The sequence below is a fragment of the Sceloporus occidentalis genome, unplaced genomic scaffold (genome assembly GCF_023333645.1).
Source record: "Sceloporus occidentalis isolate IW3139 unplaced genomic scaffold, rSceOcc1.0.p SCAF_3, whole genome shotgun sequence".
In the NCBI taxonomy this organism is placed as follows: Eukaryota; Metazoa; Chordata; class Lepidosauria; order Squamata; family Phrynosomatidae; genus Sceloporus; species Sceloporus occidentalis.
This window is the reverse complement of record NW_028316983.1, coordinates 40257849-40275938: the sequence shown is the minus strand read 5'-3', so window position 1 is coordinate 40275938 and position 18090 is coordinate 40257849. Positions and strand designations below refer to the sequence as shown.

The 18090-nt window shown below is 40.0% G+C and overlaps 1 protein-coding gene across 1 annotated transcript in view; it reads right to left on the bottom strand.

Annotated features, from left to right (window-relative positions):
* Positions 1-18090, bottom strand: part of NECAB3 (N-terminal EF-hand calcium binding protein 3) — a 147513-nt gene that overhangs the window by 57156 nt on the left and 72267 nt on the right. The window contains exons 2-3 of the mRNA XM_089514092.1: positions 13443-13467; positions 9811-9919 (exon numbers count right to left, since the gene is read on the bottom strand). Of these exons, the coding sequence (XP_089370218.1) occupies positions 9811-9919; positions 13443-13467 (134 nt within the window). The remainder of the gene's footprint in view (positions 1-9810; positions 9920-13442; positions 13468-18090) is intronic.

Below are 18090 nucleotides of genomic sequence, written 5' to 3'. Positions count from 1 at the left end.
GCTGCTTTGGGTCACTTTGGAGATATGCTGTTTAAATGATGCTTGCATCCTAAAAGGCCAGAAGCCACACCAAAGCCACACTCCAGTCCTAAGGACTGGAGTGCAGCTGTGGCACAGCATCTGGCTTCTTAGGATGCATGCATCATTTAAACAGCATATCTCCAAAGTGACCTGAAGCAGCTTTATTTTGGCCTGTCTGTTCAGGCCAAGTGCTCCCACTGGAGCTGGCCATCAGGCAACGCCACCTTATTCTGCATGTATCTTCCATTACTTTACCTTCTTGTTGTTAAAGATTATTCTAGGTTAATTTAATTACTGGGTGGGGGGATTGCTTCAGGCCAGGGTTAAGGAATCATTAAACAGTTGAGGGCCTGAGGTGTGATATTTTAGAAGATAAAGCACATTGTTTCCAGGACTGTCTGCACCATTGGGGGTGGGGGGTGGAGAGAAATCCAGCCCTCAAATATGCATGGAACATAATGTGCTGCTTCCACATCTCCATCTCCATGAGCCCTTCAAAGGAGGATGAACCATTAGAGACACATGCTTCCTCTTCCTTTTCATTTATAAAAGAGTATTCCTAGGTACTGTTATTTTAACTAAATTTAGATCTCTATTGTGACAGACTCGTACAGTCCTACCCCATCATTTTGCTTCCTACCAGTTCCTCTGTCATTCTCTTCCTTCAAGGACACAGTCTTTTCTTTCTTTGAGAAAAGGATATCCTAACATGATTTCAGATGAGGCTGCCACAGACATGGAGTTTTAAGAAGGTTGTGTGTGTGTGTGTGTGTGTGTGTGTGTGTGTCCAGACAATGGAGTCTCGTGGTCTCTTCCATATTTACCTGTCCATTATTTTCCCTCCATTTCTTTCATTGTTATTCTTAACACAGACTAGTATTCTTCCATTCTTAATACAGACCAGTAATTTATGTGCATGCAAGTCCCATTTCAGATGGGGAACAAAGGGCTATTCACTTGCTCTTGTGTTCCATTCCCCCCCCCCCCAAAAAAAAAACCCCTCATCTTCTGTCAACCTCCAGAAAGGACCGTGACTGCTGTCATTTACTAGTAGAAGGGATGGGTAGGTGTTTCAAATCATCAAGATCCAACTGCTTCAACGTCTTCAGAGGAAGAAAAAGATAAGTTCACTTCATTTCTGTGCACTCATTTCTTCCCCCTCCCCAAATGAAGCAAGACCAGCTGCTTCTCTGTGGTCTGAACCACCTCCCACCCTTCTCCACTGGTAAGTGACAGCAGAGCATCTCCTGGGGCTTGACAGCTGGCAGGTGAGGAGGGGAGGATGAAGAACTGTGCATGCAGAGCTATGTGTACATGTAGGAGCTTGATTTTCTGGACACACATACAAGGAAAGAAGACAGGATAGTGGTGCAAGGTTTTTTGGTCAGTAGCATACAGTCTCTAGGTGTGGTCCATCTAGAAGCACTTCCAAGTGAGATTACCGATGGGACTGCAACAAAGTGCTGTCATGCTGAACACTGTGAATCTTAGTCCTAGACACCAATTCCAGCATCTTCCAAGATGTTACATTCCATTTCCTTTCTGCTTGCCTTCCAGTCTCACCACCACCACCCCTGCTCCAAATTCATGTATTCTATGTTGCCCACTGAGTATCTATTTTTATCCCACATTTTATTTTCATTTACTTTTTACATTTGTGGCTATCTGTGTGAGCCCCAGAAGGCTCTGGGGACAGAAGATTGTCCACCTCAAACAACTGCCGTTACCTATACTATCTAAAACAAGATCATGTAACTGTAGTGATGGGAGGGGGAAAAAAAAGAATTCAGTGGCTGTCCTTTTAAACTGAAATGTGTGAGAAGAGATCACACCATGACATAGCTTTCCCCAGCTTGCTACCTTCCAGCTGTGTTTGACCATCACTCACATCAACCTCAGACAGCAAGCTATTCAACATGGGAATTGTAATGAAATACAGCTGCCAGGCACCAGGATGGGGAAGGCTACCCTACTGCATACCAGTTTATCATGAATGAAGGCTTGTCTATACCTGGTGCATGTTGGAAAGTATTATATCTTTCAACATTGGAAATCCTTTTACAGCTTAATCTGAACTGGGTTCAGCAAGGATGTATATTTTATGAGGTTTTCCCAATGAGCCAACGAGAGCTCAGCTATTTATGATTTCACCATCTGGTCAATGAATCAGCAAGTGCCCTTTCACTCTATACTATTTATGGCACTATGGTTCTACTTTTCTACTGTTGGATCCCAGGCAGTCCTGGGATGTGTAGCTTAGTGAGGCACTGGAGTTCTCTGGCAGAGACTGCTTAAGTGCTCCCCCCCCCTAAATTGTTAACAACAGGAACCCATAAAATGTTGGCATGGCAGTTAAAGTGCAATCATAGTGCTATAAGTGCTATAATCAATTCATTAAAATATTCTGACAGTCTAAGGTGCCCCTAATTTCAATTTTTATTTTTATTTGTTTTTATTTGTACTATCTATATGATTCCCCCCCCCCCCCACTTTAAAGCTTAATTGGGACTCAATTCCCCCTAAAGAACTCTAAAATGATATATTTTAAAAATCAAGTTGAGTTTTAAAAGGTGACAAAAGTCTAACTGAAGCAAGTTTTTAAAAAAACTGAACAGAGGCAGCACCAGTGATCAATGCAATATTAATTATCAATATAAGGTCCTCTAAAATGCAGATGGAATCTGTTTTAAAAGGGACATTCCATCCTATGAAAACCAGAGTACAGGTCATGGGTGGGAATTATATAGTCTTCCAAATGTTGGAATGCACTTTTGAACAGCCTCAGTCAGTATATCTAGTGATGAGAAATACTGGGAGTTGCAGTCTAACAATATCTGGAAGACTGCAAAGTTTATCTCCCTTTGCTATGTTGCTTGCTACAACATATGCCTACATCATCTAAAGAAAAATTATTCTGCTTCATTCCATTTTGAAACAAATTCTTTCCTTCCCCAATATGAAAATTTCTGCATGAAACTGATGACAAATCATTTTTTCCTGACAGCTCATACTATTAATTGACTGAGATTTCCTTAATCAAGCAAGAGCCCAGCTTTGATTATATCACAAGTTCCCAACCTGATCACTTAAGCAGTAGGGAAGGGCTGTAGCCAGAGTACATGATTTGAATGCAGAAGGCCCCAGTGATACTCGGCATCACCACTTGGGACTGGCAAAATACCTGCTTCTAAGAAACCCAGGAGAATTTATGCCCGTTGGCATAATGAGATAGATGACTACATGTTTGTTGCAGATATCTATATATTCTCAAATTGAAGGCTGAGCCTTCCTGATACAATGTTGTGAAAGGAAATGACAGGTCCCACTTCTAGTTCTTATTGAACAGAATGGAAAAGTTATAGATCCTAACTGAAAGCATGAGAATTTTCATTCACAGCTCAAACTGCAAGCATCTAGATCCGTACACACAACTTAATATCATATACCAAGCTTAAAGGAAGCTGCTTATACATGCTATAATGATAGCCATTTGTATTCCAAAATCAGTTAATGTCAATAGGTTAATAATCCCCAATGTGTCTGGAACACAGCGATTTCATGTGGTCAAGAGAATTCATCTTCTTAGGTCTAGTGGCTGACATCCTTTCTGCAACCACATGCAAGATGTATAAGTGATTGCTGTTATTATATAGAAGTCAAGATTCTTTGATGCTGAATCTGAATACCTCTCTGTCCTCAAAACAAAAGGTTATACTGTTATGTTTTGTCTTTGTCTCTGACTGTATATGTTTGATGTCCCACCATTTGATGGAAAGGGCTTTATTATTATTATTATTGTTGTTGTTGTTGTTGTTATTGTTATTGTTATTGTCAGCACTCCCATATATCACCTTCCTATCAGAACACACTGGAGATGTATATGAGTGACAGCAGCATTGCTTTTCCTGCAGAGAGCAGCTTTAGGACCAATCTCCACATAACTCTGTTACTGCTGTTCCGCCTGCTACTAATGGCAGTTTCTGGGGTGGGAAACACCATAGAACACAACAATACAGAGGTTAAAAAAAGCCAGTGTACATCTTTCTTTGTTCGCTACTCAGGCAATTGTTGAGTCAGACAATTGGTATTTTTTTTAGAGATTTGGATATGTTTTAAGAAAGGCATTCCTGTTTTTTGTTTTTAAACTGATCTCATTTTTCCCTCTGGAAAATCAGGTATTGCAGAGTGTGTGGGTGTGGTGGGGATAGAGCTGCCAGAGTGAAAATGGGAGAGATCACCTATACCTTTAATGGTTGTGTAGAAGAGATAATTTAAGCAGGTCTTGCTTTTTGCTTAGTTACATGAAAAGCAGCACCTGTTGAAATTCCTTCTTCTATGCAACCACTGAAGTTTCAGATGCCCTCTCTAGTTTTCAATCTGGTAACCTTAGTCAGGGAATATCACACTGTTGTCGTCGTCGTCGTCTGCTGCTTCTGCCAAACTGGGGGAGGCTATCAGCTCCTAGGCTTTGGTAACCTGTGTTACCCTAGTCTCCCCCCCCACCCCGCCTGTCTCTGAGTCTCCAGTATCTTCCTATTGCTGGGTGACTGATCAATAGCACATCAGCCAGCATTCTTCTCATCACAGGAAGCCTAGGAGCCCCTGGCTGGGATTAAACTCACAACCTTGTGGTTTGTGAGCTTGGAAGGACTTATATCTATCTTGCCCATGAGAATTAATAAAGGGTGGGGAGGAAGGCCTTTACAGCAATGGAGCCAACAAAAATTGTGAAGTGGAAGCTGGTTATGCTTTATTGGTAGAGGATGGAGACTGAGGGCTATAAATGTCCCTCCCTATTGAAAGAGATGAAGGGTTCATAGTTGTTGTATGCTTTCAAGTCATTTCCAACCTATGATGACCCTATCATGTTTTTTTAATGGGGAGAAACATTTGTTCAGTGGGGAGTTGCGTTTGCTTTCCTGTGAGACCTGAGAGAGTGTGATTAGCTCAGGGTCACCCAATGGACATCTATGTCCAAGCAGGAATTCAAACCCTAGTCTGCAGTCATAGTCCAATGATCAAACCACTATACCATGCTGGTTCTCAAAATCCAAAGAGATAGGAAAATTACAGTGGGGTGAAGCATGCTGAAAGAAACCTGTGAAGCCAAAACATATTTAATCTATTTTAATTATATTTTTGTCACTGACTTATAATGATAAACGATATAACTGCTTAAACAATGTCATTCATAAAGCATATTTGAAAACCACAAAGTATCATTAATAAATATTTTTAACAACAGTATCAGTTATAGGAAAGTGTCTAACCTCCTCTTCTCTTTCACATACAATTGTTTTGTTGTCAGGCCAGGGATTAGACAAGAGAAAGTTAAAGTTGATCTAGCTAAGTTTTGCCTGGTAGATCTTTTGTTAGCTAAACTACATCAATTATTAGGTAACCAACAAAAGGCAAGGAGGTGCTGACTTGATTTTTTTAAAAACAACAGCAACAAGAGAATATGAACAAAAAATGCTGGATCAGACTAAAATCCTCTTTAGTCCAATTTTCTGTTTGCCTATGGGAAGCCTATCAGAAGAACATGAGTGTGACTATGTTCATTATATGTTCTGGAGTACCAGAAGCAAGGAAAAGCTATCTGAGGTCTAAAGGTTGACCATCTTAATGTACAAGACTCTGATTCAGGAATTCACATGAGGGAATTTTACAGCTGTGATGAACCCAGACTAGTCTTTGAGACCACTCTGTCCTTGAGAATAAAATATAGATGCCAACTGGGAATCTTTTGTTTAAATCTTTGATCCTGGCAGTCCTGGCAGATGATTTTTTTCATTGACATAACTGACATAAACTTTTAATGAGAAAATTCTGGAGTGACCCAATAAAACTGCAGGGAAAGGCTTGTGGAAAATTAGGGTTATAGAAGTTGAGAACATCCAAAAAGCAGACACGATACACAATACTCATGCCATCCCCTTTTGTCTTCATTTTTTCTATCTCTTCCTATCTCTCATTTGGATTTGTGGTTGCAAACGTCTCTTAAAAGGAGAAAAAGAAATTAATGTTGGTTGGTTAGGGGATGAAGCTTGATCTTGAACTTTCTCTTTAAAACAGAGAACCTTTTTTGATAACTGTGTTTCTGGTTCAAAGATTGTTCTGTTTTGTTCACTTTAACTATGGTATATAAAAGAATGTTATAGAAAAAGATCAATATACTGTACATCCTCTTGCACAAACAAAGGAACACAAAAGACTGCAGCAACTTGAGGACCATAGCATTAACTTCCCAAAATCATGCTCAAAATTCTGCAGCATAGACTCCAATCATATATGGAGAGAGTAATCCCAGAGGTGCAAGTGAGGTTCAGAAAAGGAAGAGGCATTGGGGACCACATTGCGAATATACAATGGTTAATGAAGTGCAGTTCTGGAGTATTCCAGAAGAAAATCAGTGTGATCTTTATAAACTGTACCAAAGCCTTTGATTGCATAGATCATGAAAAGCTATGGTAATGCTCTTAAATAAACAGGAGTACCACTATATTTGATAGTCCTGATGAGAAATCTGAACTTAGATTAAGAGGCTACAGTTAGAACAGAATATGGAGAAATAGAATGGTTTCCAATTGAAAGGAGGGGGGTCAGACAAAGCTGCATTCTATCACCCTATTTGGTTAACTTGTATGCAGAAAATATAACATGAAAAACAGGGTTAGACTCAGAAGAGGCGTGAATATAAAAGGAAGGAGCATCAACAATCTAAGATGTGCAGATGACATCATAATACTAGTGGAAAACATAATAGACCTGGAATTACAGTGAGCCTGCACCATACTCAGGTTTGCTATAGGCGTCTTTCAGCTTATGCTGAAGGTGTGCGGCTAATGAGAGAATGGCGCACATGGCTGCGGCACGAGCACAAGCACGAGCTCCATTATATCCAATGGGGCTCAAGCATACGTGTTTTTTTGCCTTACCTGGGGGGGGGGGCGGAATGGCAAAGGCCCACTATATTACTAAGGAAAGCTAAAGCAGAAAGTGAAAAGGGAAACTTACTAGTGAACACAACAACCCCCCCCCAAAAAAAAAAACCACTAACCACAGAGGATTACATAAATTAAACCATGATAACAAGGAAATTGAAACAGTTAAAGATTTCTTATACCTTGGATCAAATACTGATCAGAACAGAGACTTCAGTCAAGAATTCAGAAGAAGACTAAGCTTACCGCACTATTCCTCTTGGTCCGTTCTGAGAACGGAATGGAAGGAGCAGGAACGAGTGCGGAACGAGTGGGGGACAGATTTTACCACACACACCAGTCCCTCATTCGTTCCGTTCCCCCTCTCTTCTGTTCTCAATCCGTTTCAGAGGGAGCAATTTTTGAGAACTGTTCAGAACAGTTCTCAAAAAGCATTCCCTCTGGAACGGAATGGGAACGGAAGAGAGGGGGAACAGAACGATTGAGGGACTGGAGTGTGCGGTAAAATCCGTACCCCACTCGTTCCGTTTCCTGCCGGGCCGTTCTCAGAATGGCCCTGAAGCCCAGTGCGGTAAGCTTCTAAGAATGGGGAGGGCAGCCATGAAAGCAGTAGCTTTCAATTGTCCAATGCAATATTTCAGGTGCAAAATCAAAGTATGGCACAACATACACATAAATTGGTTTTTGGCATCCAAATACACTTCCCACTTTTCAAGAAATCAGTTGCCAAAACCTACCAAATGTCTAATTTCATTAGTTTAGCCTGTGGCACAATAAAGTTCAATAAGGACCAAGTTACATTTATGGACTAATCATAGCAGCTAAAAAACATGCACCAGGAACTGCAAATTTCTGAGAAGATGAATAAGAACTGAATGTCCTATTTATTATTCTGATTACATATTACTGTATAATCTATGCAACCTAAATTGAGTAGGTTTCTGTTTCTGCTACATCTTAGTGAACGTGTACGTTCAGGTTTGCATGCCTTTTAGCTCCTGTGATCAGCCTGATGTATTCAACTAGTTTAATTCTGCAGATCACATGGAAAATTTCTCTGTAAGAAATAACATTCTAGCTATCATGTGCCATAACTGCTATATGCTTTTCTCTGTGAGATACATTGTGGTATAGTTGCCTGCAAAGCATCTGCCAATAAGCTGCTTGCAGATCTATTCCTTAAACTGATTTTCAGGTGCTTGAAAAGCAACCAAGGAATGAATGTTATCCCAATGTTAAGACCTTAAAAATCTGTTTTATGAGTTCTTCAAGATATTTCTTTAATGCTAGAAACAGCAGAGGAAAAAGAAACATTTTTACAGGAGGAAAGAAAGGGATTGTGTGGTGCAGAAAAATGGAAAAGGAATAGGAGACAGGCAAAAATAAGCATGAGAGTATGCAACAGTCCCCTAAAATGAATTTTAAACCACAGACAGGACAGGAGCTGTAGTTAATTTTGTTCAACTGCCTGACAGATCAGATATATTTATTTTATCCCTTAATTATTATTGTTGTTGTTGTTGTTGTTATTATTATTATTATTATTAACCTTTATTTATAAAGCGCTGTAAATTTACACAGTGCTGTACATACAATCTTTTTAATTGGACGGTTCCCTGCCCTAAGGCTTACAATCTAAAAAGACACGACACAAAAGGAGAAGGGGAAGGGGATGACTGTGGGGTAGCCATTGTAGGATATTGGAACAAAAAGTGTAATGGTGCTGGTGTAACCTTGTAGTTTTGAACTGAATCCCTCCTTTGCCATGAATTCACTCAGGCCAACTCTTCATGAATTTTCCATTTGCCTATTTGCTGCAGACAAGATACTGAAACTTTGCCATAGAGGACTGTTGTAAGAATCACAACTAAATAACACAAGGAAATTATGCTGAAAGTTAAGCGTTATAAATTATGACAAAGTGCTTCAAGACTGTCTATGTTTTCAGGCTGTCTTCTTTTGGAAGCCAATTCCATTCATTCAAAATAAGCAAACCAGTCAAGCTGAGCCTACAAAAGAGAAAGACTATGTCTTTTATAGTGAAACTCCTTCATTTAGCTTAAGTCATGCTGTAGAGGACAGACCTTGTCTGCTTAAAACCAAAAATATCTTCTTTGTGTATTTCATAGAGAATTTACATGTTATTTTAATCTGCCCTTGGACAAAAATAGCAAAGAAGATTTTGATCCATACAATTCAGGCATACTGCTGTGAAGTTAACATGCTATCTTAATTATGATCAGAGCCTGGACTATTTTTAAAACAGCTTTAATTCCCTGGCTTACCAAGTTTCATCTTCAAGCACTCTGGTGCTCCATTACCCACATAAGGCAGCCTAATGTGGCTCATAGACAAACTAGACTATCATCTCACTGAAGTATAAATTCACCACCCTGTGAAGATAGAGGCGTGCAGAAATATGCCCAGCTTAGATGAGACCTATGGCTCACTTCTGGATGGAGCTGTCACTCTCTCTGGAAACACACAGCAGGTTATGCTCATGGGGAATCCCACTTCTTGTCATACCTCATTTTTCCTCCTCAGTAGCCAAGTCAATGATTTGTTATTGTTGTGAGCCTTCAAGTGGTTTCTGACTTAAGAGAGTCTGACTAGAGATTATCACAGGCCAGTAAGCAAGCAGACAGGTTGTCCCATGCCTGGACCCACCACATCATCAAATACTTGGATCTGCTACATGCCGAGTGAAGACTCTACAGCTGTAATCTAGCAATGTCGTGGCCAGCTTTACTGGGGGATTATGTATGTTGTCCTTTGCCTCCTACACTCCACTCACCATCAACTTCTAAGCCTGCAATTTCTTTTTTTGTAGAAGATGTTCACTTACCCTGAATGACGTCTGTCAATGCCACTGAACAACTCCCATAGTTCTTCAGAGCTGAGGATGCCATCAGCACAACAGTTTTTAAATTCTTCAAATGACAACTTCCCATCATCTATGTTTAAATGAAGGAAAAGGAATATTTATAGAGCAATATGGTCCCTGGTATGCCATACTCCCTAATTCAGCTTGCTCTGTACTAGGAGAATATTACAGTACAAACATGTGAGGCAGTAATTCATCAGTGAAAAACCAAAGCAATGGTAAAGATATATCAGAGCTTAAAAGGACTACTGCCAAAGACCCCAGCCAGCATAGCCACGTTCAGAGATGTATTTTGCCACTAGAAATGGTTTTTGCAGAGAAGATAAATGAACCCCTGCCTCTCATGTTGTACTGTTTGTCCATGACATGATGGCCACTTCTGTGAGCAGCTGTAGCACAGGCAGGGACACTTGCAAGTTTACTGGCAATGTTTAATGTGATCTTACAAAATTCACATTTCTGCAATCTCCACATGTGCATAGCAACACAATTACATGGTGATATTTTACATTTTCTCAATGCTGCAATGCAATTCATAGATCAAAATATTTATAAATGAGAAAGTGCAGACAAAATGAGTATATTAGGAGAAAATACACAAAACGATAATATTAGGGAAATCATCTTTTTAAAAATCATCTTTTTAAAAAGGGGTACAGGCATATGTCAGTTAACAAAGCCACTGACAGTGAAGACTTTTATTCCTTTTATGAAGACTGTTTATGCTTGCCCAGTGCCCCCTTCCTCTTCCTCATCTTCTGTCTGGCTGGAAGTTTCTTAGGAGCAGTGGCATTGGGAGGATGTTGAAGGAGGAGATAACAGACTTTTGGTGTCAGGTTGCAATACTATTTCTCCAGCAAACAATACAATAAATAATGCTTGAGCTGGAAAAAAGTAGGATACTGCTGTAGCAAATTCTGCTGCAGCAATGTGTGCCTGCCTATAACAGGCAAGGTAAGGAGCAGTTCCTTCCTGAGAATGTGTGAACATCAAAATAGAAAGAAAAGAGGGAGTAGATAAGACTGCCTCACCAACTCCCTGCAGTATGCTAAAAAAAAACACATGGATCTGTTGGTTTGACCATCAAAATGGACATCATAAGAAGAATGGAGGCTGGTGAAAGAAATAGTAATTCCTGGATAAATTTTAGAAGAAACTTTCAAGCGGTCTCTAGAAGGTTCTAAATGTTTTTGTTTAATTATCCGAGGCTTACTTGACCTGGTTGTCTTATTTCACATGTGCATATTGTTAATTTTGAAGAAAAATTTTGCTGAAACATGTTGAAATGCCCTTCATTTTTGTGGTGTAGCAACCTTCTCTATTCTTTCCATGTTATTTCTGCCTCTGATACCTTCTTTTCTGTTAAAGGACTAATGATGAGGAACACATCTGCTTCATTAACTGAGATACATGTGCTGGGAAATATGCACATACATGAATTTTCATGTAGACTTTTTAAAAAAGAGCTGGGAAAAGTTATTTTTTGGACTATAACTCTGACCAGTGACCATGGTGGTTAGGGGAACTGGAGTCCAAACATTAGCTTTTCTAAGCTTGAAACATTGAAGAAAAAATAGGGCAATGCATATTTAACATTGGTAAAATGCCATGATGAAATGAAACTAACTCTCCATCTATATTGGTCACTCATTTTGAGTGACCAATATAGACAGTTGGAACTGAAATACATGGACAAGATTTGTGTTGTTATGTGCCTTCAAGTCAACTCACTTGTAATGATCCTATTACAGTGGTTTTGTGGCAAGATTTATTCAGAGTAGATGTGCCATTGACTTACTCCGAGCCTGAGAGAGTATACTTGCCCAAGGTCACTCAGATGGGTTTTCATGGCAGAGCAGTGATTTAGATCGTGGCCTCCTGGAGTATTAGTCCAACACTCAAACCATCATGCTGGTTCCCACACCAGAGTGGGATGCTCAAATAAAGCAACTGCTTTGTTATTCCAAACATGAACAGACTCTTCCAGCAATAGGATCATATGCAGGTATGAAGAAATGTCATCAAAGGTCTGTGCAAGCAATCAATGACTTCTATGAATACAAAGCATCAGTAGATCCATAGTATCTCTTTCTTGGTTGTACCTTGCCAATGGAAGTTAACTAGTATCTGAGCACTCTGTCCTTAGCATGTAATTTTATTTGAATTAAATAAAGCTGCCCAAAGGATAGATGTATGAAAACAGAGTTAGACAATACTGCTGGCACAGTGCAGAATTAGTGCCATTTGACACCCCTTTAACTGTCATGGCTCCATGCTATGGAATTCTGGGTTATGTTTGATTTTGCTGAATAATATATATTTTTTTAATTCTGCAAAGTTTTGTAATTTGTTGTGGCACCAGATCTCTCTGACCAGGCAAGCTAAATATTTCACAAAACTACAAATCCCAGAATTCAGTAGAATTCCGCTATGGCAGTTAAAGCAGTGTCAAACTGCATTAATTTTGCAGTGCAGATGCATGCAAAATCTGGGTGAGTCAATACAGAACAACTTCAGTTTGTCATCTGTAAATTGGGGATAAAATGACCAGCACTGTGGAACAGAGAAGGAAAAAATTGCAAAATACACTTAAAATGTAAACACCCCCCCCCCCAAAAAAAAAAATCAACTCCAAATGGAAAGAATGAAGGTCAAGAGTACACAGTAAAACTGAAAGTGTCATTATAAAATTCGGACCAGTTTCTTGGGAATGATAGAAGTGTGAAGGCAGTAGCTTCAAGGGATGTAAAGGTCAGAGCAGATAGGCAATGATGGATTAGTAGTAATAAGAGGAACTGACTCATTCAGAAGGAGACATTGACTTACAGGCTTGCTTAAGATAGGCACAGCACATGCTACATATTGTTATGGATATAGGAAATGATAGATAACAATTACCATAGTGATAGACTTTGATGGATGTAGGCATGAAGTTATCATTTGGAGATTAAAATGAAACCATGGGCTACAGACTGAGTCAGCGAGGCTAAATAAAACTGGATGCATCCTACATATGTATGAAGCCTCAGGTCTGGTCATCTGGTGAAGGACACTGAAGCCTAGGAACCTTGCCTTTTATTTTATGGCAAAGTATCTTGCCCTTATTGTTACAGAGAAACCTTTGGAAATAGTGAGTGCTGTAGTAGTTATAGTTTTGATGAAATCCAGGTTCAAATGTGAATTAATCCTTGATGCTCTCTGGTAGCAACAGACCAATTTCTGCCTTTTTAATGTCCTGAGTACTCCATTAGGAGAGGCAATGGCAAACCTCTCTGCCAAGAAAACCCCATGACTTACGTTCACCATAAGTTGGAAGTGACTTGAAGACATACAACAACAACAAACACCATTAGAAAGTATGTGTTGCCTATTCCTAGTGTTTGAGAAGAGGGAAAAAGCTTCATCAGTTGAGGCTGGTGAGCACCATGCCTGCTAAAGGAGTTGTCTAGGAATAGATATCTTTTTAATGTTCTCAGTAAAACCTGGAATGAATTCACCAGCCAGCTGACATAAGTTCTACCAGTTGCCATGGGACTACATTTTAAAATCATAACAGTGAAAGAAAGAGGATTGAGGAAATCATGGTCACTCACCATTCTTGTCAGCTCGCCGAAAAATCTGAAAGAAAAGAAAAAGTATTCAGGTCTACCTTGGTGTGTAAATCTTCCTTTTGTATATGGATGTTGAAGAAAGCACAAAACCAGTGTAAAATTCCAGCACTGTCAACTGACTGTCTCGGTGTATCAGCCCATATGAAGTGAGTCTTATCTACTGAATATCTCTAGGTGACTTTGGGCCCGAATAGACAGGCCAAAATAAAGCTGCTTCAGGTCACTTTGGAGATATGCTGTTTAAATGATACACGCATCTTAAGAGGCCAGAAGCTGCATCAAAACTGCGCTCCAGTCCAGTATGTGACATGTACTGTCTCTGGATCAGTGCTGGAACTCTGCTTTTTCTGTCCAGTGTTATTTTTCTACCAAATATTCAGTTATCGGAATACTAGTGTTACAGAGGTACATTTTGAAATATAAACCCTCATCAAGATAGTCAAGATAGCAACTACTGCCTTTGTAGAATCCAAAAGTGCAGGTCTTGACCAAAAACAATTTGTAGCAGTTTTTATCTCTATCAGGAAAAGATCTTTTGTAAAACCACCTGCAAATACTTTGTGGGTTTGCTGGGCGCAAAACTTTCCCTTCTATTTACTCTGGAGATGACAGCTAAATTCAGAGAGAATAGTGGAGTCTAAGGGGAATGACAGAAGATGTCAGTATCCTTGCTAATCAAAAAGTTCCAGGCCTTTGGCCCTGTGGGCAGTGAATCCACTACACTACTTGTGTATCATCATATAGCAACATTCAGATATGACTAAGCATGAGAGGATAGACTTTCTTGGGACAGAGTTTTGGCTGTAAAATTCAGAAAACTGCTCCTGCCTTTTACTCTGCTATGCCTGTATGGATGCTTCTCTCTGCTTTAGCAACATGTAGGGTATCCAGGAGCATCCTTTTACTCTTTTACATGTCCTAGGTAAAAAGACACAAGGGAACTGCACAAAGAAAAAAAATTGCATCTTTGCTACGTTCCTGTTACTCTCTTATCTTTAAATTTTTAGCAGCTTTAGACAAAGAGGCTCTGGCTTAAAATATACCAGAATAAAACTTTTAAGTGCACTGCCTCTTGCATTCTGCTATCAAGAGAAAAATATCCTGAATCTGACAGCATGAAAGAATCTGGATTTTTGCCCTTGCATAAGCTCCTTGAAGATGCTCAAAACAGCAAAATAATGTGTTGATACCTTAAAGACTAATATTTCTATCATGGCATAAGCCTTCTTGGGCTACAGCTGTTTTCATCACAGAAATTAAATGTCTTTGGCGGGATACATACCGCCATTTAGTACGTATAGAATACGTACTAGGGTTAGGAAGGGGCGGTGCTTCCGCACCCCCCTAACCCTAGTACGTATCCTATACGTACAAGATGGCGGCGCCCCTTCCACATGGGCGCCGCCATCTTTGCGTATCGGACGCTGAGCGTCCGTACGCGTCGCGCCGCTTGTGACGTAGCGAGCGCGCCCCTGGCGCCTCGCTACGTCGCAAACGCGACGGTAAAAGAAGCTCCATTTTGGAGCTTCTTTTTCGGTCCGCGCGGGAGTCGGGCCGTCTGAAGGCTCCGGCTCCCCCGCGGACCTACTGGCGGCGGCGGCAGACCGCCGCAAAGCGGCGGTCTGTACCCCGCCTTTATTTTGTTGGTAAGTAGGCACACCAGCAGAGAGACAGACGCATGTACACTGGTATACTTGAATCAATTTTGTATTTCTTCTTGTTACATTACAATATGGTAAAGCAGGAATGCAGGTGCTGGAGAAGAGTTCTGTGGATACTGCTAAAAAGACAAATAAATGGGTCCCAGAGCAAATCAAACTTGAACTTTCCCTAGAAACCAGAATGACTGAGACTATCATACTTTGGACATATAATGGGAAGAGATGACTCACTAGGAAAGACAATAATTCTTTGCAAGGTGGAAGGCAGTAGGAAAAGATGATGTCCACAGGAGCCCTGGTGGCCCAGTGGTTAAATGTAAGTATTGCAGTCACTCACTCACAAACCACAAGGTTGTGAGTTCAATCCCAGCCAAGAGGCTCAGGGTCGACTCAACCTAGCATCCTTCCAAGGTTGCTAAAATGAGTACCGAGCTTGTTGGGAGCAATTAGCTTACAGTTGTAAACTGCTTAGAGACAGCTGAACGTTGTATGAAGTGGTGTATATAAAAGAAGCTGCTTTTGCTATTGCAGATGGATAGACTCAATCAACAAAGCCATGGCCCAGAGTCTGCAACACCTGAGCAGAGCTGTTGGTAATAGGGTGACTTAGAGGTCTCTCATTCATAGGGTTGCCATAAGTCAAAATTGACTTGGCAATAGTTAACAACAGGAATACAGAAAAATTTCATTTGTTCTGCATTTTTAAGTTCATGGACTTAGTCACACTTCCCAGACTTATATGCAGAGGGACTGGATTTTTATTGGACTGCACACACTCTTAATTTAGTGATGCTGTTTCCAGTTCATACCAATGCAAACAAAACTGTGTACACTGGGGAAAGTTAGGCACCAAAATACATATATTAAGAAAAGTTGCAAGCAATTGTAGAGTTTTTGAAAATGTTCTCAGACCAACATTGAAACTGGTCATGCTAAAATGACAGCATATAAAGTAATCTGTCCATCTGTACAATAGCATCCTGTTCCCTTGCTGCCCCCTTCTCCTGGAACTGCTTTTCAGAATATTTGAATGATGCCACTCAGTGATACCAAATCTCTCTTCAAAAGCCATGTTTGCCTTTGAAATAACCCCCCTCCCAACCCTATGCCCTGTTGTAACTAAACTGTAGCTATTCAAAAACACAGCTGTGCTCGACTAGAATATCAGTATGCAACAGGATTTTATAGCACCTTTGAGACTAACTGTGGGAAAGACGTAGCAGCATGAGTTTTAGTAGATGTAGTCTACTTCTTCAGATGCATCCTCTGTTGCTATTTCTCTTGTGTTAAATGTTATATCCCAAAACCTACACTGAATTGGTGGATGAGCAGATGGCCACATGCACAGAGGGAAAAAGTTGTGAACAGTTGGAGCATGAAATGTAAATGATAACAATCAGTCTGTCACATATCTATAAACCTTATATAAAAAATAAGAGCAGAATAACTCCTTCATGACAACAGTTACTGGAAATAATATATCTTTTTTGTGTTTTAATTTAAATAATGAAATGCTGTAACTAGATGTAAATTTGAATATTACTAAACAAATGCAGACAAATCAACACCAAAAGACCTTTCAATAATTAAAACCATATGTACAAAATTGAGATCAATAAATAAACCTCATAAAAATGATGACACTAACATTCATTAGATCAAGCTGCATAATTTCACAGTAATAACACAATATATTATTAGCTAACTTATCTTCTTCCCAGTACAGTACTTCCTATTCTTTTATCTTTTTAAGCCCTACAACTTCAAAACTCTACAGATCTTTCTTCCTATGTTATGTTAATAGGAAGTGCAATACTGATTTAAAGACACACCTGCTGTAAAGGGGTTAGGGTTAGGCACAAGGTTTTTGTTTGTTTTTGAAAAGTTGTTATTTTCTGCAGAAATACTCTTCTGCCTGCAGAACTCTTTTCTGCAAGCTGATTTCAAAGATGTTCTGATAAAGCAATCTGATGGCAGATCTGGTCTACTGGCTAAGGCCTGACAGTTGAAGAGCTTGAAAAAGAGGTGGAGAAGGTAATGTGAGGAAGGAGCCAAATTACACCAGATCCAAATATCCCTCAGACCAGGGACACAGCCACAATGGCGGCAGAAAGTTAAATCAGGGCAAGGGTTGCCCTTTGAAATTCCCAGCACCTTTAAACTGAGAGGGCTTTCATCCAGCAATGATTCAGCTGTTCCTTGGCCAGTAAGGATTGCACTCTTAACCTGTAAGGTAGGAATGGGCGACCTTTGAGGATTTGTGGGCTATTTCTCTGCCCTGGGCTTGTCCTTCCTCATCCAGCAAATGAAATCAGAAATGCCTGAAAGTTCTGGTTGTGTAGACCCTTGGGAAAGGGTCTGGACAAATCAAGGTGGGAGCTGAATCTTGATTTAAAGGAGTCTCTTAAACATATCTACAGACAGACATTCTGCTTTTTTTTTCCTGGGTGGAAAGTATTTCAGGAGGAGCTCAGAACAGGCAACAATAGAATTCAATACATTTTAGTTCAACACCTTCATGTACTGTCTAGTCTCTCCTTCTGAAATCTTTTTGTGAGGAATGTTCAGTTCCTTACAACCACTATACTTGGTGACCCACTGTGAAAGTATAAAAGCAATGGGTAACCGCATGAAGTCTCACCAGATCTGCACTGTACTTTTGCATGTCTTCATCACAAATCTATGCTGTCTGATATCTTACTAGATGAAGGTGAGGCAAGGAAGATCCAGACCATCAAGAGGCCACTTCTGAAAAATTTCTCACAATTCTATAGAACCCTTTATACATTTATTCAGTTAACTTTAACATGTTGCTATAAGATTTCCATAATCACTTGTGCTCTAAAATGCTGGGAAACAGCAGCTGTTAAAGGCTATTAACTGACGTGCAATTTGGCAGTATATGTACAGTGTTGGTACTGAACATTGTGACTAGTTCTAGATTCACCACAACCTTGGAGCTGGATGAT